Raw genomic sequence first — 25,857 nt, forward strand, 5'->3', positions numbered from 1 at the left:
TATACTGGTGAGGCAGGAAGCACAGTAACTTGGAGCATGACTTTCAGAGCTTGCAGAACTTGTGCACAAATCCAAGCTCTGTGCTATTCAACAAGTTACTTGTTTTTTCTATAGTATGGTCATCTCTCTCTCACACAACATTGCTGTACTATCTAAATAAGACAAAGCAGCTAAAGTGCTGGCACATTGCTGAGGACGTTCTGGGAATCCAATAAATGTTAGCTACTGATATGGTTGCCAGGTAGCACCTGGAGCAACTGAGTGTCCTCTATGACTTCTTGCCACATATGCTACCTCATTGCTTTCCACTATTTTTCCTTTTCTACTTAAGACTGCTACTGGGTCAGACGCCCACAGAAACTGCCAAGTCTTTATGTTAGCACTTTGTCCAAAGTGACTTATGATCAGTCCTAGAGACTAGCAAAACACACTGTTCATTGAATTATAGTTTTTTTAAATAAGAAATTGTTATGGTAGAAAAATTCCAGCTCTACCTCTTAGCTGCTCTGTAACCTTCTGTGAATCAGTTGACTTCTCTGAGCCTCAATTTGTTTGTGAAATGTATCTAAATCCTTTCTAAGTCAGTTAAATTTAAAGGATTTGATATATATATATACATTATATATTTTCTGTTATTCATAACCCATTATTTGTAGCCAAAACTTTACCTCTTTTCTATTTTAAGCAACATATTAGAAGCTCTCTGTATTTAATATTCAATTTAAAATATTAATGGGAGCCCAAATTATGTAAAACTAAGATTTCAATTTCCCTCACATAGAAATATTAATATATTTACTATGAAACAGAAAAGGAAAAGGTGCTACTGTTTAGAAACCACCTTGGCCCCCAAAGTACAAAAGATCAGTACTGCTTAACAAAAGAACCAGGCAGATCCTATAGTTAGAAATGACCTGGTTAGATGGGACATATATTTAGTTTTTTCCCCAAGTCCCATAACTAGTGGATAATAAAACTAAAAAGGTAAAGTGCAGGATAACCAAAGGAGGGTTTGGACTGGTTCAGACTCAAAGGTTCTAAGATATCCTAAAACCAGCAGACATATTCACTTTAATCAAAATTTGTGGCAATAGTATCTAACTTCTACCATTGTGTTTTTATTATGCACAAACTATTACTCTAAACTATACTTACATATTTCATGTTCTTATCAGGTATTATAAGGGTTAAGAGATAAACTAAAATTGAATCAAGTATATTTACTCTCCACCTGCACATCACAACTATCAAGTTAGAGGAATAAAATTAAAAAGCAATTCACAAGTCATATTACACTGATGACATACATGTATATGTACACGGATTTGCATATATTTATAATTTGAAGAGAAAGTTTATATACTTAACAGCCAACAGATTTAGAAAAAACTATTTGTCCTACTGAATAACAGTATATATGAATTATCAGAATTCTTCATTACTAGTATTCAATAATGAGGTTTTTATGCAATAAATTTACAAATCATTTGTCCCTATTTTCAGAAAAAATTATTAAAGCAATCATGAATATTTAAATCAAAAGTTCTGTTTTTAAGGAGTTCAAAACGTTTTTACAAGCATGTTAGTAATTTAGTGAGAGGAAATTAAATATCTTCTAGAAACATCTAGTAACTTTTAAGCTAATGTAATAGAGGAAATACCACATTATATGACTTTGTAAAAAGTATTTCTAAAAGAATTTAAAGGGGGCTGGGCATGGTGGCTCATGCCTGTAATCCCAGCATTTTGGGAGGCCGAGATGAGTGGATTGCTTTAGTCCAGGAGTTCGACACCAGCCTGGGCAACATAGCGAAACCCCATCTCTACAAAACAAAAAATTAGCTGGGTATGGTGGTATGCGCCTGTAGTCCCAGCTACTAGGGAGGCTGAGGTGGCAGGATCACTTGAGCCCGGGAGGTTAAGGCCATAGTGAGCCGTGATTGCACCACTGCACTCCAACCAGGGCGACAGAGCAAGACCCTGTCTCAAAAAATATAAAAATAAAATAAAGAGACTTTGAAATCATATCACCTAAGTAATTTTTTGACAATTGAAATGGTGGTGGGAGCGGGGAGGAAGAACCTAACATCAAGACATCCACCTTGTGGAAAGATATGGTAATTACAGGCCTACATTTATTATACATTGGAAGTAAAGTCAAAGTTTTTAGCTATGTACCTACAGTCCTTCAACAACAAATTCAAGCTCAGAAATGCAAAATCCTAATTGTACTATTAAAACTGCTATTACTATATGCTTCCGATACCCATTTGTCTAGTTTTTTTCCAGAGACCTTTTTCTCCATTTTTCATATGAAAACATCTCAGAAGATATTCGTAAGCAAGTGAACATATGAAACTGAATATATGAAAAATATTTTCAAAAAGATTTCTATAAATCCCATTTGCTTATTTAAGCTGCAAATTTATTTACAGTGATGATACTAGGAACATACTACTAGTTCATATTCAAACAAAAAATGTTTGTTAGAATGAACAACAAAGTACTGGTTAGCAGTTCCACAGTTCTATGAAAATAGAGCAGTATTTTTAAAGTAATAAAAATTTTCTTAAAAAACCTTTTCAAAGTTTTTAATCTCAACTGTAAATCTTAAAGATATAAATGGGGAAATTCTAAAAATTCAGTTTTCTTACTAAGCAATGGGAGGAAAGAAATCTGGATATATGGTACATATGACAATAATTTAATGTTTCAAGTTGCAGACATGTTACATATGTGTATTATTCCTTTCTAAATGCAGTTTATTATCCCTTCTCAAAAATACATACACTGAATGTATTACTACAATTCAGGTGTGTTCCCTAAAAGACTGGTCTATACCACCAGTCCATTCTCTGCTTTCCAGATAGCCTACTTCTTAATTATAATGGTGACACCTGATGTGGCAGAAAGCACAATCTCCAGAACCACCTATCATCTTGCTTCAATTTTTACATTCCAAGTTAGATTTGTTTGTTGATATTATTTGCTGGTATTTTATTTTGCTCAAAATTCTACTTGTTTATTCATAGCATATATGATTCTTCCATACTTTAAGTTTTAATTAGATAAGAAACTTATACACTAACTGTATGTGGTTTAACTGTTAATAGGTGGTAACAGAATGGTTAAAGAACTAACTCCAGCAACTGTGAAGCTCAACGCTAGGCACTGAACTCAGAGTTGGCAGAATTTGTCACTGTAGACTACAAATTTCATGTTGAATTAAATGCTGTATGAAAACCACTCCATCTATTATTCATTTAAAGGATCTGCTGGCCTTTTAAGTTGGTGTTGGCCATCCATGACACTACGATTTGGTGGCAATGAGATCACTACAGTAATGGCTGTAGAATTTAGTATTTAGGTTTCTGCCTAGCTATACTAACGTAAAATTTCTTCTCTTCCATGTCCTTTTCCATGTGTACTTCTGGGACAGTTACCACCTTACAGCTCTATTTGGTTGAGGACATGCGGTAAACCTACACCAGGGTGTTAGATTACAATCCAGGTAAGAAATTTAAGTCATTAGCTACAATGATCATTTATTTTTAATATGTTTAAAATAGAACAATCAAGAATTTTAGCTATATTAATTAATATACTCATTAGCCTCTGCTATGCAAAATTGATTTAAATCACTATTTCTGTGAAACAGTAAGATAAACTAAGGAAAAATTTTATAATAAAGAACAGAGAGTTCTGATCTATAAGATTTCCCTTCCGAACTTGAAGTCTGCAAACTACAGCCCACAGACCAAATCTGGCCAGCCCCTGCCCTTTTAGTGGCCAGTAAGCTAAGAATGGTTTTTATATATTTAAATGGTTACAATTGAAATTATTATAATAAGCACCGACGTGATACTCTGAAATTTGCCTTCTGGCCCACAAAGCCTACAACATTTTCTGTATAGCCCCTCAGGACAAACTTTGCTAGATCTTGCTCTGAACTTAAAAAATTTAAATAAACATATAATAGAACATTTTAGAAATGAATTACATAGAAGTCAAATAGCTAAATTGTTTTTAAATAAGCTTAAAACCTTTTAACTTCAAATCTATTCCAAATTTCAATACTCATTTATAAACCCAATTATCTTTGTATTTGACTTGTACAAAATGTACATCAAATTAGGTAAATAAAGCCTCATCATTATTAAAGGCAAGTGTTTCATTAGTGTGACTTCCACTCCTCCAAGTTCCTTTTATTTAAAATTGTTGCTATCACAGCATAAGCTAAAAGTATATTATCTAAAGCTCAAGATGGTACAACATATTGATGTCACTCAACACACCTGTATTCCTAAAATGTTGTTCTCCTGTAGACGTCAATTCAGAATATTTTCATGCGCCTTTATTTTAAATAGAAAAACTAAAGCTAACCATTACAAATACATTGTCTTAACAATGAAGTCTATGTACATTTGATTTGCCTATATGATTCCTCTAAGGGTCCAATGAAATGGAAATCTGTATGATTCTGCATGACATTAAAAGCACACATATCCTCATTTTTAAGTAGGGAGTTCATCTCTGTTTTGAGGTGGGCATTCTGGTGAAAACTGAAAAACCTGCTAGACATATTCTAAAAGAGCTGTCTAACACCATGGAAGGGTTCATTTATTACTCATTTGTGTATCTAGACCTGAGCTCAGTGCATATCATATAATAGATGTTCAAATGGCTGGTTAATACTTTACCAATTACAATGAAAATGCTGACACCATATAGGACTTGAATTTTAGGAGACACATTAGTTCGCTTTGAACTTAGTAAATTCCTACTTAAAACTGCCGTATTCATTACTTTGTTCATTCACATTGTTGTAAGCCTACTTTTCCAGACACTCTTTTAGCTTCTGAAAATTGTGATGAATAAGACATACAAGTTTCCTACCCACACAGAATTTACAGAAGTGGAGTTTGTGGAGGCAAGGCAGAAATAAAGAAATTTCAGATACCAAAAACTGCTATATGATAGACAGAAATAGTAACATTAATTGGATGGTGAGGGAAGTGCTCTCTAAAGAATTACCACTTAAATGGACACGTGAAAAACAGCAAGAGTTTCCAGGAAAATGGAATCTCAAAACCAAAGAGTTAGAAAAAAGTGAGATTGTTCAAGTAATGCTTGAGGCATACTCAACAAGGCGGAAAGGAGTACAAAATAAGGGTAAAGGGAGGCAGAGGTCAGCTCATGTGGGGCCTTCTAGCCCGTGATATAAAGGCTTGGTTTTAATAAGTTTTAATAATTCAGATGAAATGCAGATTAATAAAATAAGGCATTTAAAGTAGTATAATTCTGTGGCATTTAGTACATTCACAATGTTATGTAACTACCACCTCACCTCTATCTAGCTCCAAAACATTTCATCACAACATAACTTTTAAGCAGTCACTCCCCATTATTCCTTTCCCTCATCCCCTGGCAATCACTAATCTGCTTTCTGTCCCTGTGGACTTACCTATTCTGGGCATTTCATATAAATGAAATCCTAAAATATATGACCTGTGTGTCTCATTCTTTCACTTAGAATGTTTTTGAGGTTCATCCACATTGTAGCATGACTATATACTCCTTTCCTTTTATAGCTGAATAATATTACACTGTATGGATATATACCACATTATGTTTATTCATCATCAGTTGACAGCTATTTGGGTTGTTTCCACCTTTTGACTATTGTGAATAGTATTGCTGTGAACATTCTCATCCAAGTGTTTGTTCAATCTGTTTTCAATTCTGCTATATTTTAGATATCTGTCCCTACCCCAATCTCATGTTGAATTGTAATACCCACTGCTGGAGGTGGAGCCTGGTGGGATTTGTCTGGGTCACGGGAGTGGATCCCTCATGGCTTGGTGCTGTCTTCACAATAGTGAGTTCTCACAAGATCTGGTCATTTAAAACTGAGTGTCATCTGCCCCTGCAACTCACTCTCTTGCTTGCTCGTGCTTTCTTCACAATAGTGAGTTCTCACAAGATCTGGTCATTTAAAACTGAGTGTCATCTGCCCCTGCAACTCACTCTCTTGCTTGCTCCTGCTTTTGCCATGTGACTTGCCTGCTTTCTCTTTACCTTCCACCATGATTGTAAGCTTCCTGAGGCCTCCCTAGAAGCCAAACAGGTGCCAGCACCATGCTTCCTGTAAAGCCTGCAGAACTGTGAGCCAATTAAATCTCTTTTATTTGTAAATTACCCAGTCTCAGATATTTCTTTGTATCAATGTAAGAATGGACTAATACAGAAAGTTGGTACTGAGAAGTGGGACATTGCTATAAAGGTACCTGAAAATGTGGAAGCAGGTTTGGAACTGGTTAAGAGATTAGAAGAGTGAGGAGGGCTCAGAAGAAGAAAGAAAGATAAGGGATCCATATGAACTTTAAAGTAGTTTTTTCCAATTCTGTGAAGAAAGTCATTGGTAGCTTGATGGGGATGGCATTGAACCTATAAATTACCTTGGGCAGTATGGCCATTTTCATGATATTGATTCTTCCTACCCATGAGCATGGAATGTTCTTCCATTTGTTTGTATCCTCTTTTATTTCATTGAGCAGTGATTTGTAGTTCTCCTTGAAGAGGTAGTTCACGTCCCTTGTAAGTTGGATTCCTAGGTATTTTATTCTTTGAAGCAATTGTGAATGGGAGTTCACTCATGATTTGGCTCTCTGTTTGTCTGTTATTGGTGTATAAGAATGCTTGTGATTTTTGCACATTGATTTTGTATCCTGAGACTTTGCTGAAGTTGCCTATCAGCTTAAGGGGATTTTGGGCTGAGACAATGGGGTTTTCTAGATATACAATCATGTCATCTGCAAACAGGGACAATTTGACTTCCTCTTTTCCTAATTGAATACCCTTTATTTCCTTCTCCTGCCTGATTACCCTGGCCAGAACTTCCAACACTATGTTGAATAGGAGTGGTGAGAGAGGGCATCCCTGTCTCGTGCCAGTTTTCAAAGGGAATGCTTCCAGTTTTTGCCCATTCAGTATGATATTGGCTGTGGGTTTGTCATAGATAGCTCTTATTATTTTGAGATATGTCCCATCAATACCTAATTTATTGAGAGTTTTTAGCATGAAGCGTTGTTGAATCTTATCAAAGGCCTTTTCTGCATCTATTGAGATAATCATATGGTTTTTGTCATTCGTTCTGTTTATATGCTGGATTACGTTTATTGATTTGCATATGTTGAACCAGCCTTGCATCCCAGGGATGACGCCCACTTGAAAAAGAGCCCGCATTGCCAAGTCAATCCTAAGCCAAAAGAACAAAGCTGGAGGCATCACGCTACCTGACTTCAAACTATACTACAAGGCTACAGTAACCAAAACAGCATGGTACTGGTACCAAAACAGAGATATAGACCAATGGAACAGAACAGAGCCCTCAGAAATAATGCCACATATCTACAACCATCTGATCTTTGACAAACCTGACAAAAACAAGAAATGGGGAAACGATTCCCTATTTAATAAATGGTACTGGGAAAACTGGCTAGCCATATGTAGAAAGCTGAAACTGGATCCCTTCCTTATACCTTATACAAAAATTAATTCAAGATGGATTAAAGACTTAAATGTTAGACCTAAAACCATAAAAACCCTAGAAGAAAACCTAGGTAATACCATTCAGGACATAGGCATGGGCAAGGACTGCATGTCTAAAACACCAAAAGCAATGGCAACAGAAGCCAAAATTGACAAATGGGATCTAATTAAACTAAAGAGCTTCTGTGCAGCAAAAGAAACTACCATCAGAGTGAACAGGCAACCTACAGAATGGGAGAAGATTTTTGCAATCTACTTATCTGACAAAGGGCTAATATCCAGAATCTACAATGAACTCAAACAAATTTACAAGAAAAAACAACCCCATCAAAAAGTGGGCAAAGGATATGAACAGACCCTTCTCAAAAGAAGACATTTATGCAGCCAAAAGACACATGAAAAAATGCTCATCATCACTGGCCATCAGAGAAATGCAAATCAAAACCACAATGAGATACCATCTCACATCAGTTAGAATGGCGATCATTAAAAAGTCAGGAAACAATAGGTGCTGGAGAGGATGTGGAGAAATAGGAACACTTTTACACTGTTGGTGGGACTGTAAACTAGTTCAACCATTGTGGAAGTCAGTGTGGCGACTCCTCAGGGATCTAGAACTAGAAATACCATTTGACCCAGTAATCCCATTATTGGGTATATACCCAAAGAATTATAAATCATGCTGCTATAAAGACACATGCACACACATGTTTATTGTGGCACTATTCACAATAGCAAAGACTTGGAACCAAGCCAAATGTCCAACAATGACAGACTGGATTAAGAAAATGTGGCACATATACACCATGGAATACTATGCAGCCATAAAAAATGATGAGTTCATGTCCTTTGTAGGGACATGGATGAAGCTGGAAACCATCATTCTGAGCAAACTATCACAAGGACAAAAAACCAAACACTGCATGTTCTCACTCATAGGTGGGAACTGAACAATGAGAACACATGGGCACAGGAAGGGGAACATCACACACCAGGGCCTGTTGTAGGGTAGGGGAAGGGGGAGGGATAGCATTAGGAGATATACCTAATGTTAAATGACGAGTTAATGGGTGCAGCACACCAACATAGCACATGTATACATATGTAACTTACCTGCACAATGTGCACATGTACCCTAAAACTTAAATAATAATAAAAAAAAAAAGATAAGGGAAAGCTTGCAGCTTCTTAGAGATTGGTTAAGCGGTTGTGACCACAATGCTGATAGTGATATGGACAGTGAAGTCTCGGTTGAAGAGGTCTCAGATGGAAATGAGGAACTTACAAGGAGCTGGAGCAAAGGTCACACATTTTACGCTGGATGCATTCTGTTCATGCCTTAGGGATCTGTGGAAGTTTGGGCTTGAGAATGATGACCTAAGGTACCTGGTCGAAGAAATTTCTAAGCAGCAAAGTGTTCAAGAAGTGACGTGGCTGCTTCTAACAGCCTATGCTCCCATGTAGGAACAAAGAAATGACTCAACATTGGAAATTATATTTAAACAGAAAATGGAGAGTAAAAGTTTTGAAAATTCGCAGCCTGGCTGTGTGGCAGAGAAAGAAAAAGCTATTTTGGGAGAGGAATTCAAGCAGGCTGTGGAGCAACCACTTACTAGAGATACTGGCATAACTAAAAGGGAACCAAGTGCTACTATCAAGACAATGGGGAAAAGGCCTCGAAGGCATTTCAGAGAACTTTCATTGCAGCCCCTACCACAAGGGGCCCAGAGGCCTAGGGTGGAAGAATGGTTTGTAGGCCAGGCCAGGCCCAGGGCCCATATCCTGTGCAGCCTCAGGACACTGCTCCTTACATCCCTGACTCCAGCTCCAGCCTCAGCTCAAAGGGCCCCAGATACTGCTTATGCCACCACTCTGGAGAGCACAAGTCACCGTAAGCCTTGGTGGTTTCCACGTGGTGTTAAGCCTACAGGTGCATAGAGTGCAAGAGTGAATGAGGCTTGGCACCCTCTACCTAGATTTCAGATGTATGAGAAGTGGGACATGGAGTTAAGGATTATTTTAGAGCTTTAAGATTTAATGACTACCCTCCTGGGTTTGGGACTTGCATGGTGCCTGTTGCCCCTTTCTTTTGGCTGATTTCTCCCTTTTGGAATGGGAATATTTACCCAATGCCTATACCCTCATTGTATCTTGGAAGTAAGTAACCTGCCTTTGATGTTACAGGCGCATGGGTGGAAGCGATTTATTTGCCTTGTCTCAGATGAGACTTTAGACTTGGGACTTTTGAGTTAATGCTGGAATGAGTTAAGACTTTGGGCAACTCTTGGGAAGGCATGGTTGTATACTGCAATGTGAGACGCATATAAGATTTGGGAGGGGCCAGGGGTAGAATGATGTAGTTTGAATATTTGTCCCCACCAAATCTCATGCTGAATTATCATCCCCAATGTGGGAGGTAGGGCCTGGTGGGAGGTGTTTGGGTCCTAGGGGCTGATCCCTCATGACTTGATGCTGTCTTCACAATAGTGAGTGAGCTCTCTTGAGATCTGGTCATTTAAAAGCGTGTGGCACCTCCTCCTCTCTCTCTCCCTCCCTCTCTTCTCTTGCTTTCACCATATAACATGCCTGCTTCCTCTTCACCTTCCCTCATGATAAGCTTTGTGAGGCCTCCCTTGAAGGTAAACAGATGTCAGCACCATGCTTCCCATAAAGCCTGTAGAACCACAAGCCAATTAAGCGTCTATTATGTATAAATTATGCTGTATCAGGTATTTCTTTACAGCAATGCCAAAGCAGACTAATAGAAATTCTTTTCGGCATATACCTAATAGAATTGCTGGGTCATATGGTAACTCTTACGTTTAACTTTTTGAGGAACCACCAAACTGTTTTCCACTGTGGCTGCATTCTTTTACACTGCCCCAGAAATGTCCAAGAGTTCCAATTTCTCCACGCCCTCACCAAAATTTATTGTTTTTTTGATTCTAGGTATCAAGTGGGGATAAAGTGGCATTTTATTATGGTATTGATTTACATTTCCCTAATGACTAATCATGCTGAATATCTTTCTGTGTGCTTACTGGCCATTTGTAGGTCTTCTCTGAAGAAATGCTTATTCAAGTCCTTTGGCCATTTGTATTTGGGTTGTGTTTTGTTGTTTGGTTTTAACACTTCTTTATATATTTTGAATACTAGACTCTCAGAGATACAATTTGCAAATATTTTCTCCCATTCTGTAGGGTGTCTTTCCACTTTTTGGGAGTGTCCTTTGATGCACAAAAGTTTTGAATTGTGCTACAGTCCAATTTATCTAATGTTTCTTCCATTGCTTGTATCTGTATCATATTTAAGAATCCACTGCCAGATCCAAGGTCATAAAGATTGACTCCTGCATTTTTTTCCTGCGTTTCAGAGTTTTGGCTCTTACATTTAGGTCTCTAATCCATTAATTTTTGTATATGATATGAAGTAAGGTTCCATCCTCATTATATTGCATGTGTTTGTCCAATTGTCCCAGAACAATTTAAGAAACTATACTTTCCCCCATGGAATGGTCTTATACCCTTGATGAAACTCAGGTGACCATAGATGGGTGGATTTATTTCTAGACACACAATTACATTCTATTGGTCTAGAGGTCTATCATTATGCTAGTACCACATAATTTCAATAATGTAGGTTTGTCATAAATTTTGAATTTGGGAAGTATGAGTTCTCCAACTTTATTCATTAGAGTTTTTTGGTTATGCTGGGTCTCTTCCATTTTCATATGATTTTTAGGGTTAGCTTTTCCATTTCTGCAAGAAGACCATTAGGATTTTGATATGGATTGTATTAAATCTGTAGTCTATTTCAGGGAGTATTGCCATTTTAACATATCAAATCTTCCAATCCATGACCATGGATTACCTTTCCACTTATTTAGGCCATCTTTAATTTCTTGCAACAATGTTTTGTAGTTTTCAGTCTTATACCTCCCTTGGTTAAATTTATTCCTAAGAATTTTAATCTTTTTGATGCTATTGTAAAGGACATTGTTTTCTTAATTTCATTTTTGTATTGTTAATTTCTATTATATAGAAATACAACTGATTTTTCTGTTGATCTTGTATCTTGCAACTTTGCTGAATTTGTATTAGCTTCTAATGATTTTCTTGACTCTGTAGGATTGCTTAGACATAAGATCAAATCACCTGTAAGGAGAAATAGTTTTGTTTCTCCCATTCCCACTTGGAAATCTTTTTCTTTTTCTTGCATCATTTCTAGATCTAGCTACAACTTCTAGTACAATATTGAATACAAGCAGTGAAAGCAGGCATCCCTGTCTTATTCCTGGTCTTGGCAGGGCAGGGGAGCTTTTAGTATTTCCCCATTGAGTATTATGTAAGCTATAGGGCTTCATACGTACTCTTTATCATGTTTTGGAATTTTCCTTCTACTTCCAGTTTTTTGAGTGTTATTATAAAAGGGTATTGGATTTTGTCAAATGCTTTTTGTGCATCAACTAAGAATATTTCTTTTTCTTCCCTCATTCTATTGATATGGTATATTACATTCATTTTCCTATGTTAAGCCACCCATGCTTGGCTGGGATAAATCCATTTGGTCACGGTATGGAATGCTTTTAATGTGAAGCTGGATTTGGTTTGCTATTTTGTTGAGGGTTTGTGCATCTATACTCACAGAGAATATTAGTGTGTAATGACGCCATTGTGTGGTTTGGAATGTTCTCTCCTATTCTGTTTTCTGGAAGAGTTTAAGAAGGACTGGGCTGGGCATGGTGACTCATGCCTGTAATTCCAGTGACTTGGGAAGCCAAGGCAGGAGGACTACTTGAGGCCAGGAGTTCAAGGCCAGCATGGGATACACAGCAAGACCCCATTCTCTAGAAAATATTAAATAGCTGAGCATAGTGGCACATGCCTAGAGTCCTAAGCTTACTTAGGAGGCTGAGGCAGGAAGATCACTTGAGCCCAGGAGTTTGAGGTTACAGTGAGCTAAGATCAGACCAACATACTCCAGCCTGGGTGACAGAGTGAGACTCTGTCTCTAAAAAATAAATAAATAAATTTGAAAAAATAAAAAAAACTGGCATTATTTAAATGATAGAATTCTTTGTTGGGAGGTTTTCGATTACTAATTCAACCTCTTTACATGTTATAGGTCTGTTGATATTTTTTATTTCTTCTTGAGTCGGTGTTGGTAATTTGTGTTTTTAGGTATTTATCGATGTCATCTAGGTTAACTAATTTATTGATATATAATTATTCATAGTATTCTCCTAGAATCCTTTTTATTTCCGAAATTTCAGTAGTCATGTCCCTAACTTTCATTTCTCACATTAGTAATTTGAGTCTTCTGTTTATCTTAGTCAGTCTGCTAAAGGTTTATTTTATTGATCTTTTCAGAGGACCAAATTTTGTTTTTATTGATTTTCTGTGTTGTTTTTCTGTTCTGTTTATCTCTGATCTAGTTCTTCATTATTTCATCGATTCTGACAGCTTTAAATTTTTCTAGTTCTTTAAGGTATAAAGTAAGGTTATTGATTTGATACCTTTCTTACTGTTTATTGTAGGTGCTTACAGCTATAAATATCCCTCCGAGCACTGCTTTCAACGGATCACGTTTTGGTATGTTGCATTTTCATTTGTCAAAGTATTTTCTGATTTCCCTTATGAGTTGTCCCTTGACCCACTGGTTAAGAGTGTGTGTCACTGGAGAGTTTTATGTAAGGGAGTGACATGGTATGATTTATGCTTTAGCAAGACAGTGTTGGCTGCTAAGTGAAAAAAGTGTGGAAGGAAAAGTATAAATGCTGAAAAGCCATTGTAAGAGGCCGTTGAAATTGTCTGTGTGAGAAATTATACTGACATTGTCACAGAGACAGTGCAAGTGGCAGAAAGTATTCAGATGTGGGTCATATTTTGGCAGTAAAATCTATAGGAATTGTTGATCAATTTACTGTTTGGCTAAAAGGAAAATAATTCAGGAATTACTGTTAGGTTTTGGTTTGAATATTTGGGTAGTTAAAAGTAACTTTATTGAGATAGGAAGACAAAGTTCACGTTTTCTTTGATGAAGAGAAAGAATGGTAAGGGAGACAAATCAAGTTGTTTTGAGAGTTGAGATTCTTATTAGAAACGTCAATACAGCAGTATTTATAATGTTCTGATGTCCAAAGTGAAGGTCAGAACGTTTATAAATTTGAGATCATCAACACAGAAATAGTTATTATATGGGACTAGATGAAATTACTTAAGGTGAAAGTACTGACTGAGGAAAAGAAAGAGACTAGGAATGAACCCAAGGAAAAGACACAGAAGAGTAGCAAATACATGCCAGCAGAGGATTTTAAGCATGAAATGCCACTGAGAGGCTATGTTACCAAATCTAATCTGTTTTTACTTAAATGACTGTTGATTTTGATAAAAGTAGTTTTGATGAAATAGTAGGGGCAGAGCTGCATTGAGGGAAGGAAGCAAAGAAGTTGAGATAGTAACCTGAGAAGATTATTCTGATATATTCTTTGTAAAAGTGAATGGATAATTATATGGGTAGGGCAGTGGTTTCAGGAGATTTTGATGTCAATGGAAGGCCTATTTACTTATTTACTTATTTAATTAACATGGACTATAAAAATCAGGAGAGGAAAATCAAAGATAATGGGATTAAAACCCATTAATCACTAGTAGGGTGATTGTTCTTAAATAAACAAATCTGCTATTGGACTGAAAGAGAAATCAGAAAATGCTGGTCTTGATGCAGGAAACATGTTAGATTTTAGGGTGAAGATGAGAAAATTATGAGGTTAGACAATCAGCTCAAAGGTAAAGAATCAAGGAAAGAGGTATTTATATGCAATAATACTCTGGAAATGTGGTAAAGCCAATTAAAGAGAGCAGAGTAAGGACTGTTGAGCAATGTTGAGTGTCCATTTGAAGTACGTGGCCATACATTTAAAGCCTGATTGTATTATTTTCTCCTGTGCTGTTCAATTGGTAGAATGACAGCTAAGAATTAGTGGATAAGGTTGACAGGAAGAGAAAGGGCAAGAGAGTATTATTTTGAACTCTGGCATCTAGAATGGGTAAGGAAGGAAGGACAGACAAGAAGGTAACAGGAATAGAGAAAAAGTATAAATAGCCTGAGACTACTATACAAAGCAAGTTGGAAAGATAGGCTGGAGTGATAAGAATGTTGGAAATTGAGGTTTAGAGGGGCACAACTGCTGGTAATGATAGGATTTTAGAAGAGTTGGAAAGAATAAAGAACCTGGGATAGATTACACATATAGTACAGTATTGAAATCAAGTATGAGGTATGATTTAGGAGTCTTGGAAATTTGGCTGACGATGAGGTAAACAGGGTGATAAGACATGATGGAATTAGTCTTCACAGGGCAAGATGGATTTGCAAGTCCTGAGTGGTATTTAATATTGCAACGCTGTCACTCTCTTAAAATAGCAACCCCACTACCCTATCAATAAATCTTAGCTGATGCTAATAATTGCATAAAGCTGACCAAAATGAGAAGGGTTTTAAGAAGCCAGTTTTCCCACTGTTTAATTACTGGTATTATTTTTGAATAATACTCTGCTACCATTGAATAGACAAGGGATAGTAAAGCTACTTAGTATTATACTTTGGATCAAATAAATATCCTTCTTCAGATACCCAATGTTCACAAAATAGGAATATAATGATTTATATTTATTCAAGTGACATAAGCATTTATTTCAACTTCATTAAAAGCAAATCAAATGTATACTCATTTTTATAAATTAATCTAGCAAGATATTACAATGACTACTAGATTAAAAGTATTTGTCAAACAGCCTGCTTATGAAATAGGACTTCTATATTGAATTAACATATTTAGGCAATGTAGTAGCTTTTTTAGGCCATTTAGTGCTTCCTAATACATTAGAGCCATATCTGAATAAATGTTTCCAACAGTGTGCTGAAAGTACTGATCTACCACTCAGTTATACATTTTAAACTAGGGACTTCCTCCCCCTTGTAAGTGTGGCTAAATTTTTATTAGTTGAATTCTAAGTTATTAAACATATTTTAATTATATTCATCCCCAAACTGCATTGATTCAAAAACACATTTTATGTAATAATACATTTTACACAATAAAATTTAATTTATTAAAGAAACTCATTTTATGAGTATAATTAACTCAAAAAAGTTTCTTAAAGCTTCTATCTCCAAAAGTAAAAAAAAATATTGTATAGACAGAAGTCTTCTGGGCTTGGACTCATGTTATAGTGGTTCCCTCTCATCCATTAAAAGACATTTTTTTTTAATTTGAGGGTTCCTATAAAGGGTACACTTGCTTCGGTGACATGTATATTTTTCTCTTTGTAGGACTATTCTTATTTCCTCAGTTATACACAGAGAATAATAATTAGATAAAGTATGGTGATAAAAACTAGATTTCACACATTAGCATTTCTTTCATGAGACATGAATACTGACATCAGTTCTCTGCGTACATTAAGAAGCTCCTCTTCTAGCTATAGCCAAGAAAAAAAAATCACACTTAGATTTCACATTTTCGCTGTAAAACCACCAAATAAAATAGAAAAAAAAATCAAGCTGTTATTAGTGATTCATTTTAAAACAACTTCTTTCATGAAGATACTGCATTCTAACAGGTCTACAGATATCCACAGAATTCTGTGATCATTACTGATATTCAAGACAATCAGTTGAGAGAAGGCTCTAATCTTTTAAAGCCCCAAACCAGTGAAATTTAGATTCAATTTTTAAAGGAAGAGAGTAAAATTAAAAGTCTAGAAAACAATTTCAACAAGGATCAACCTAGTTAAGTAGCTTGTTTGCTTGAAGCTAAACTAGCTTAGCCACATCTTGATCCTGTACTATGTCAGCATATTGAGGTTCTATCTTTGTAAGTACATTAATATACTGTGTATACAAAGATCAGTGTACTTAAAAATGCCTTTCATCTTTGAGAAAACTCCGAAGACATTATCACTTAAAACAGTACCTTTAGTCCCTTCCCAGGTCCACGTTTCCCCCCAGAATGCAGCTGCTGGTCTACTAGGCCACTGGAAAGTAAACTAATTTAATCCTCAAATCTAAGTAAATGACATCTTGTCCAAACAGACAGTAATTCTTCCACTAAACTACAGACTTTCTGGGAGTTTTGTCCTGCCATATTTTCTCCTTCAGAAGACACAGCAGGACAGACGCCTGCTGCAGTACCCAGTGTTTAGAAACTGCAAACAAATCATTCAGATAATTTTTCAATTTGCAAATTTATATTCTCTTTTACTCCTTAGGAGGGCCTGTTTAAATTACCCCTATTCTTTCACTATAAATATGCTCCCATTATTTAAAGAACTAAAAGTAATTGGGCTAAAACTATCTTCTCTCAACCCAAAAGAAAAAGAAAGACATAAAAGCACACACACAAAAAAATCAAAAACAAAAGACATTAAAGTATGATTATCCCATTTTCAAACTTAGTTGACTTACCATGTCCTTAAGAAGCCTGTCTTGCAGCACTTTCATATCTTCTTTCATCAAACACATCTGTAAAAAAGTAAATATATTTCACCCATGAAATTTACCATAAAGTTTTCACAGCAAAGACAAAGTTACATTAACAAATTCTTTTTGTAATCAAGAGAGGTAACCTATAAAAAGCATAAAATTTATACCTCGGATGTAAAAACAGTTTCTTCATTATCAGTATTACAGAAGACACTTTTAGCCAATGAAGTTTTCAAAAGATGAAGCCTAAGAAGTAAAATAATGAGTTAACCTTGTATTTATCAATAATTCAAATTAGAGTGCTATAATATAGTATATATAATTTTAATTTTTCAAATAGAAATTTATTAATTTAAAAATCTAATTTTATAGATTATAGTCATTACGAATGTCATACTAACCTCTGTTGTTCGCTTTTTTGATATGCACTGAACTTCTGAAATATCTTTTCCCAAAAGTCCTAAATTAATTAATAAAATTTTATTTAGTCCTAAATAAAATATTTTAGTCCTAAAATAAAATCCAGTTAAACTTTAATATGATTAAAAATTAAAATCCAACAGTAGAATTACTCTATTTCTATTATTACAAATTTAAATAAACAGTATCACTATATGTTAAAAATATTCCAGATGTCATACGCTCTTTCAAATTAAAATAAAATTGAAAGTAAAATCTCTCAGGATTTCTCATTATCAAAGATATTCATCATAAATTTAAGTTCGTACTTGAAAAGTGTTTCTATGAAGCTGATTAGAAATCTAAGATAAAACTAAATTATTTTCTGAACAAAAAGCTTTAGGATGTGCTCCCAAAAAAGAAAGTTTTTCCAAGTATAGCTCTTTAAAAATAAGGTTTTAAACTTATTTAAAAAATTTTTAAAGTAACAAACCACAAATTCCTTTTCCAAATCTTTTAAAGACTGTGAATCTTTTTCAAAATTCTCCAGCTCCTCTATGATAATGAATTGGAATTTATCAAGTTTTTTAATCCTATTACAGAAACAAAATGAGATTAATTTTAAAAACTGTAGCATTCAGAATATATGAATATGTAGCATTCAAAAGTTTTCAGAACAGATTTTTATTACAGACCTAGAGTCCTGACTTTGATGATTTATTGTTCTCAGATGTTGCTGAGCTGTTTTCCAAGACTGCGTAGTAAAATAACTCAACATTTTATGTCGGATCTGAAAAATACTCATTTTTAAGTTAAAATATCTTTACAAAATAACACTCTAACCAAGACTACAGTAACAGCAAATAATTTTCCACGAAATGTAAATTACTAAGAAGAACTTGGAAAAGTGAAAAATTAAAAACTCAGTTATTTAAACTGAAGTGTTAATAGACACTGCTCTGAGTGAACTTATTTAACTCCATCAGTAGGTCTTTGACTAAGGGTTGAGTCCTCAACTGTTTTCATAAGAACCCCACACTCTACAGTATTTACAAAAATGCTGATGGTTATAATTCTCTTCAAAGACACAGCCTAAAAGTCACACTCAGAATTTTTTAAAACCATTTTTTTCACAAAAACATATATTTAAATCTAGCTACAGACACATATGAGAATATATAAGTCAAAGCTTCTCTATTCAGATTAGGTTGGCCTTGGGCAAAAAAAAAAAAAAAAAAAAGAAACAGAAAAAACAAGCAATTTCTAATTTTAACCCTGAATATAGGAGAAAGGAAAGCAAGATTGGGGGGGGGGCGGTGTTGATAACCTGTGCCCAAAACATCTTTTATTCAAAGGAGGGCATAAAAAACTATCGATTCCAAATAGAGGCATGTGAAAGAGATAGGCAGAAATATATTACTAATAATTAAAAATTCTTTTAAAAAGCATTTTTGCATTATCTCACTGGAACCTCAAAAACTAAGACTACATAACTATAATACAGAACTAGTAAAACAAAATGAAATGGTATTTCTCTGACTGCAGCTGCTCATTCTTTATACTACACTATACTATCTTCATTAATGCTCACCTAAATGACATAAAAAATGTCTTGAAAAGTGGCATGAAAACTGTCCAGTAAAAAAAAAAATTCACAGAAAAGCCAAAACATTAAACTGCAAAGGAAAATAGGACAAAAGAGAAAAAAGTAGTAGCAAAAGAAAGAATACGGGTAATATACAGATTTTATTCCAATTATTCACATATAAGGAAAGTTGGTTTCATGAATGGATATTTTGTTGCCAAAGGATCAAACAAGCCAATGGTCTAGTAGAAAGTGTGGCATATTATTATATTATTGGGTATAAATCATAATTTAAAGAATAACTCACATTATTCCTTCTCTTAAATTCTGAATTGAGCCTCTCGTAAGTCTCATAAGTCATCTCTATACCTGCAAATTCATTTCGCCAGGTCTCCCAAGGAATAGAAAAGTCATTTGTTGATAATGAAGATACACTTTCAGACACTAAAAAATGAAAACAATCTGCTGAAGTTAAAATATGCATTACTCTAAATTTAGCCTTGTAATTAGGCTAAGAACAAAATCTATCTTATTTTCCGAATCTATGTGTAACCTAAGGATTATGAAATCAAAGGCAGAAGAGTTCCTTATGTTTTTTTAATTTAAAAATGAGATTATTCTGATTTATAAAACAAACTTTTTGGTATGGTTAGTACAGCAGAAATGACTACTTTAAGCTGGAACATTTATGGATTTTTTTTAACTGCTTTTTAACTAGTTCCACATTATTATTAGGTATTTAGTGAGGTACTAGCACATCAGTAAATTCATACTCTAGTTAACCTAAATGTGATAGTAAGTGACAGAATGATGAGGGAGATCTATGGGCATCTAAGACCCTTACTACAACAATTATTCATATAAATGTGAACTTTGCAATGAAGCATCATCCATCTTGGACATATCCGAAGTTGTCTTTACAAATTTGTTTTGTAAATAGACTCATTCAAAATATAAGAACCACCCTCCAAATAACTGTATTTTGATACAGGCTACTGATCTACCTACTTTTGTGGATATGATGATCTGCATCTTCAATTTTACACAGTTTTTTGGGAAGCAAGTTTGCTCTCCTTTCTCCTTTCTCTTCCATTTCTACTTCATTGGAATTACTTAGATTATCTTCTATATATATTCTTTTGCGACTAAGATGTTGGGTGGGGCCTTAGGAACAGTTAAAGAAAGTTAAAAGCGCTGCAATTTTCATTAAAAATACCTAATATTTTCTTGCCTTTATTTTAAAAAGGCTTTGTTTCCACTAAGTATTTTTATTATGTTTTAGGTAATTATGCATTCAATTCTACCTAGTTTACTTATTTTCTTTTTACATTAAGTTGAATAACGGTATGACTTAAAATACATAATTCCTTTAGTTGAAATGTCACGTAGCATTTCAGTAATCATTTTTTAAAAAGCAAGACTATATGACTACAAACCTGATACATGAGTAGCATCACAGGGCATATCAAACCACGTTTTCTCTCTTCCTTCACTAGACTTGGATAATGAAGATGCTAAATGACTTTCCTAAAATACGTATTAGAAATTAGAAAAAAATTCCGTAAATATATTTCAATTCACATTTTATCACCTTTCTCAAACCCAAAAACCAATAATTTTAAATGCTGTCAATTCTTTCTCAGATTGTTTCTATCCCTTCCTTTTCATCTCTAATATTTACCATGTGTTAACCTTGATTCTAAGTTGACCTCAATCTTCTTGTAATAGCTGTGATGTGAGCTACATTTTTTTCTATTCCTGCTTTTCATTTCTTTATTAGGATTTCCATTTCTTTGAGTCAGGAAATGAGGAGCCACAGAAAACTAAAGTTTAAACTATTCTTCTTTCAAACCACATCTTTCACATCTAACCTTATGTTATACTATTTGAATATACAGGTTTTACTTAGTAACCTTTACATAGGTTACTGATTTTTCTCCACTTAATCTACATATACCTACCCATCCACTTAGGTCTAGCTCAAATCACAGCCCTCACCAAGTTGTAAAATTCTGTCTTGATTTTCTATATTTTACAGGTTATTAAAATATTTTTATTGATGGATGGATGGGCTTTTATGCTGGCAGGAAGTTCAACCAAATACCTATATATTCACGAAACCAGAAAGTGCCAATTGTAAATATGCAATCTGGGGTTCAGCAGTGGTATCCTCACTATTTAAGACCTTACTACTCTCATTTTAAAAGTTTCAACTTTCTTCTATCAAAAAATATTTTTCTATGATCAAGCCATTCTATATACTTTAAACATCAGATTTTCAGGTAATAACAGTTGAAAAGCATTAAAATATTATAATTACCACTAAAGGTCAGTAATCTGAGTCTTATAAGAACCATCTTAGTGTAAGGAAAATTTATAAGTTATAGTCCCACACTTACCTCTCTTTTGCTTTGTATATAATTTTCATTGATATGTGGAGATTCAATTTCCATAAACCGTTCTTCTGAACTATAACTGCTTACATCTGAATAGCTGTTACAGTTTTGTGTTTCTTGTGTAAGTACCAGAGAACTTTTTTTTTTTCTATTTACAATAGTATTACTCTTAGTTGGAGTATGTCTGGGCTATGAATGAAGACATACAAAAACCCAATAAGAAGTTACAAAATTGTTCAAAGCCCCCCACTTCAAAAAGAGTTGAACATAAGAAACATTAAAGCAAAACTGCAAAACTACTTAATTCACTGCAAAAATTCAATTCCAATTCATAACTAAAAATAAAAAATCCTTAGGCAAGTGGATTATTACTTTGATGACCAAAACCTGTAGATAAGGATCCCTGCTAGTACAGTTTCTATGCTCCAGAGGTCAAAGTCACCTTAACAAGAACACGAATAAGAATTTTTTTGCATTTTCTGTTCCAATCTTCATGTGTAACAGTTTATATGGCTGTCTATACAGAAAAGCCAAGAGAATCTAGGCAGACAATCATGATAAAACTCAGCAAGGTTGTTGGAGATAAAACAATCAATAGTTTTTCTATATAAAAATTTTAAAACTCAGAAAATGTAATTTTTAAAAAAAGTCTTTTAATACAGCAAAAAGAAGACCCATAAAATACTTAAGAATTAATCTAACAAGATGCATAATTTCCTTTGTAGGAGACTTCACCCAACTTTGCAGGAAATAAGACAAAAAAGTGGAGAGAGAAATGATGTGTAGATAAGAAAGATCAACATCAATATTGAAAAATGGCAATTCTTCCCTTAGACAAACTAATTCTAAAATGTATATGAATCAGTAAAGGGCCAAAGGAATTCTGAGGAATGGTGGGGCAGGGGGTATGTAACACCGTATAAATGTAAAATGACCCCAATTAAAGCAATGGTGGTATTAGCACAGAGATAGATAAACAGGCCAGTAAACAGTAAAATCTAATGGTGCCTAATCCAGGCCCATGTGATCACCCAGCCTATGACTAAATTAAGACTATTCCACTCCTGATGTCGCACTAATTTGATATCCATATGAAAAAGAAAGCCTGGAGAGACTCAAATCTAAAATTTGAGTCAAATTTAGACTCAAATCTAAAATAAGAAAATATTTTTATGACAATAGCTTAGGGGAAGATTTCTTGAACAACCCAAAAGATTGGTAAATTTGATTATGTCCTATCTTTTGTCATAGGGAAGTTGTGTAATTAACTGAAAATATACATACTAGGAAAAGAATGTTTACATTATATACAACGAATAAAGAATATCCAGAATATATTAAGAACTCATACAAATTTGTAAGAAAAATCAAGCAATGCAATTTAAAAATAAGAAAACAAACAGGAAATTCACAAAATGGCCAAAATCATGTGAAAATACTCATTGATGCAATGAGTCAGGAAAATGCAAATTAAAGACACAACTTTATGCTTACCAGACTGGCAAAAACAGAAACAACTGATAACATCTACTTAGTTAAAACTGTAGAGAAATGAGCACTATCTCATAGCAGTGTTGAGAGCGTAAGCAGGTTCAACTACCATATAAAGCAAATTTCCAACACCTTATTAAGAGTTGACAGTAAAGGGGCAGCATGGGGGAATGTCTCATGAGTGTCCAGCCAATGAATATGTAACTGTTAAAATTCCATCTAACACAGAGTAGCATCAAAGATGGTGGGTGGGGATTACCTAGGCTTGGAGATTTTGCAAGGTGGCATACTGAAGGGATTAAAGGATGCGGGGGAAAATAAGAATGACAGAAACAAAGGGATTGGTTCTAGGACCTCTTGTGGATATCAAAATCAGAAGATGCTCAAATCTGTGATATAAAATGGTTCAGTATTTGCATATAACCTATACACATCCTCCCATATACATATGTAATCTCTAGATTACTTATGATACCTAATACAATGTAAATACTCTTAAATAGTTGTTATATGTATTGTTTAGGAAATGGTGACAAGAAAAAAAAGTCTGTACATGTTCAATACAGACACAATTAAAAATATATATTGTTGTCTGTGGTTGAATCCACAGATGTGGAACCCACAGATACGGAGGGCCAACTATATTGATAAAGGATCACAGGAGAATTTGTGTGAATTTCACTAGTGTGAAACTGGGTTTCAAATTGTGGTCTGTAGAAACTCAGAGTTTTGAAAATATGCCTTGGGGATTATTTGGGGGAAGGAGGTGAAGGAGGCTAGGTAGATCTAGGGTTTAGATCTCCTACCTCTACTTTAAACAGCATAGTTCCACTTTTATCTTTCTGACACACAATGGTCCCTCTTAGCTGCAGTTTTGCTTTCCAGGGTTTCAATAACTCATGCTCAACCATGGCCCAAAAATATTAAATGGAACATTCCAGAAATCATTTATAAGTTTCAAATTGTGCACAATTCTGTGTGGTGCCATGAAATCTCTGGCTATCGGGCTGTCCTGCCTGGGATATGAATCATCACTTTGTCCAGCATATCCATGCTGTATATGCTACCTGCCTGTTAGTCAAGTAATAGCCATCTCAGTTATCAGATTGACTGTGGAGATATCGTTGTGCTCAAGCAACTCTTATTTTACTAAATAATGCCCCTCAAAAGCAAGAGTAGTGATGCTGTAAGTGTATTGTTATAGTTGTTGTTTTGTCATTGTAATAATTTATAAATTGCATATTTATAAGTTAATGTTTAAATTAAACAATCATAGGTATGTATGTATAGGAAAAAAAGATAGTATATATAGCATTCAGTGCTATCCTCCATTTCAGGCATCTATTGGGGGGTCTTGGAACGTATTCCCTGAGAATAAGGGGTGATTACTGTACAGAGTACAGATAAGAGTTTTGTAACAGGAGTGATCACTTCCTAAGAGATACTACTAATTGTTCTACACATTAGAACTACACACATTTTCTAGATCTGAATAGGCTTATTCCTGCAATGCAGGTACTTCTTTCAGATTTCACCATAATTTAAAGTCTATGGCCTTCAATAACCTTTAGTTACAAAAATTACAAGTTGACAAAGTAAATTGATAATTTAGTTGAAAACAGTGCAATTACAATATTTGGTTTAGGTGTTTATAAGGAAGTTTAACAGGTAAATGGTAGGAATATAAAAAGTAAATATATGTTGAAAAGAAGTTCTTCATTCTTCCTCATCTATGTTATCACATTATATGTATCATTTCTTCTTAAAATATAGTAGACCCTCCTGAAATCACAGATAGTACCTCACCCTATTATACTATGCACAGATTTCTTTTTCCTAATTTCATGGAAAGATGATTCATTCTTACCATAGATCTTAGCAACTTCCACATACCTTATTTTTGGTTCCTTATTAAGCACAGAATATTCACCATTTCACTTAAAGGAAAACTTTATGGCTTCTCTTTGGCCTATCTGAATTGTCAGCATCAATACTCTTGCCCTTTGGCGGTATTGTTAAGTAAAATAAGGGTTACTTTAACACAAGCACTGCAATACCTCTACAGTTGATCTGGTAACCAAGATGGCTACTATGTGACTAACAGGCAGGTAGGGTATACAGCACCATGGATACACTGGACAAAGGGTTGATTCACGTCCCAGGAGGGACAGAGTGGATGGCTCAATATTTCATCACACTATTCAGAATTACACACAATGTAAAACATATGAATTGTTTATTTCTGCAATTTCTTATTTAATATTATCAGACCACAGTTGACTGTAGGTAACTGAAACCTCAAAAAGTGAAACCACAAATAATGAGAAACTACTGTACTCTCCTGCTACCACATTCTTCCTCCTGTATAGCTATACATTTATTTGTCTGTTAGGTTCATCAAGACTGGCAAGTATCTCTCTCTTGTCATTATGTCCCTCTCCCCCAAGACCCTAGACCAAACCCAAAACCTTAAATAGACAAGCAATGTGTATCTGATTAAGATGATAGGGAAAATAACTTACTACCTTCAGATATATCTGATAAAGAGAAAAATATATATACATTCTCACCAAAAACAGTGGTCGTGGAATTGGTGAACAACTTTCACTTGCACACAGGAAGTTTTTCTCATTGTTTTTGGGTGACTTTATTGTACCTCCAACTCCACTGTTACTATTTAAGGATTCAAGTGATGAAGTTTTTGGATAAGGTGATATAGATTTTGTTATGCAGTCATAATCCTGAGTAAAATCCTTTTCTGTTATTTTCTCTATACCTATATTGCATCAAAATAAAAAAGAAAATAGATGGCAAGCGTTATCATTGATGTCTGCTTTAGAAATAGCACGATTAATTTAAATCCTAAGAATTTGTCAGATCTTCAAATCTTAGCTATAAAAAAGGATAGCTTTAAAAATATTAAGACCAAGTTATATTTAAAATATTTGT

The 25,857-nt window shown here is 34.6% G+C and overlaps 1 protein-coding gene and 1 non-coding gene across 6 annotated transcripts in view; both read right to left on the bottom strand.

Moving 5' to 3' along the window:
* Window positions 1–25,857, bottom strand: part of SYCP2 (synaptonemal complex protein 2) — a 91,828-nt gene that overhangs the window by 6,558 nt on the left and 59,413 nt on the right. For 3 of the 5 annotated variants that reach the window (XM_063802691.1, XM_054674862.2, XM_054674866.1), the window contains 11 exons: window positions 25,479–25,684; window positions 21,421–21,606; window positions 20,458–20,548; window positions 20,030–20,185; window positions 19,329–19,465; window positions 18,132–18,226; window positions 17,930–18,029; window positions 17,439–17,497; window positions 17,205–17,283; window positions 17,020–17,076; window positions 15,193–16,034 (listed from right to left, as the gene is read on the bottom strand). In XM_063802691.1, coding sequence (XP_063658761.1) covers window positions 15,957–16,034; window positions 17,020–17,076; window positions 17,205–17,283; window positions 17,439–17,497; window positions 17,930–18,029; window positions 18,132–18,226; window positions 19,329–19,465; window positions 20,030–20,185; window positions 20,458–20,548; window positions 21,421–21,606; window positions 25,479–25,684 — 1,244 coding nt within the window. In that variant the 3' untranslated portion in view covers window positions 15,193–15,956. Of the gene's footprint in view, window positions 1–15,192; window positions 16,035–17,019; window positions 17,077–17,204; window positions 17,284–17,438; window positions 17,498–17,929; window positions 18,030–18,131; window positions 18,227–19,328; window positions 19,466–20,029; window positions 20,186–20,457; window positions 20,549–21,420; window positions 21,607–25,478; window positions 25,685–25,857 lie in introns of those variants that run through there. The other 2 variants (XM_063802690.1, XM_063802692.1) reach the window with 2 other exon arrangements.
* LOC112206571 (U7 small nuclear RNA) lies at window positions 4,544–4,607 on the bottom strand. Its single transcript, XR_002940990.1, has one exon. It is a non-coding gene; the product is annotated as a U7 small nuclear RNA (small nuclear RNA).

This window comes from Pan troglodytes, chromosome 21 (genome assembly GCF_028858775.2).
Source record: "Pan troglodytes isolate AG18354 chromosome 21, NHGRI_mPanTro3-v2.0_pri, whole genome shotgun sequence".
In the NCBI taxonomy this organism is placed as follows: Eukaryota; Metazoa; Chordata; class Mammalia; order Primates; family Hominidae; genus Pan; species Pan troglodytes.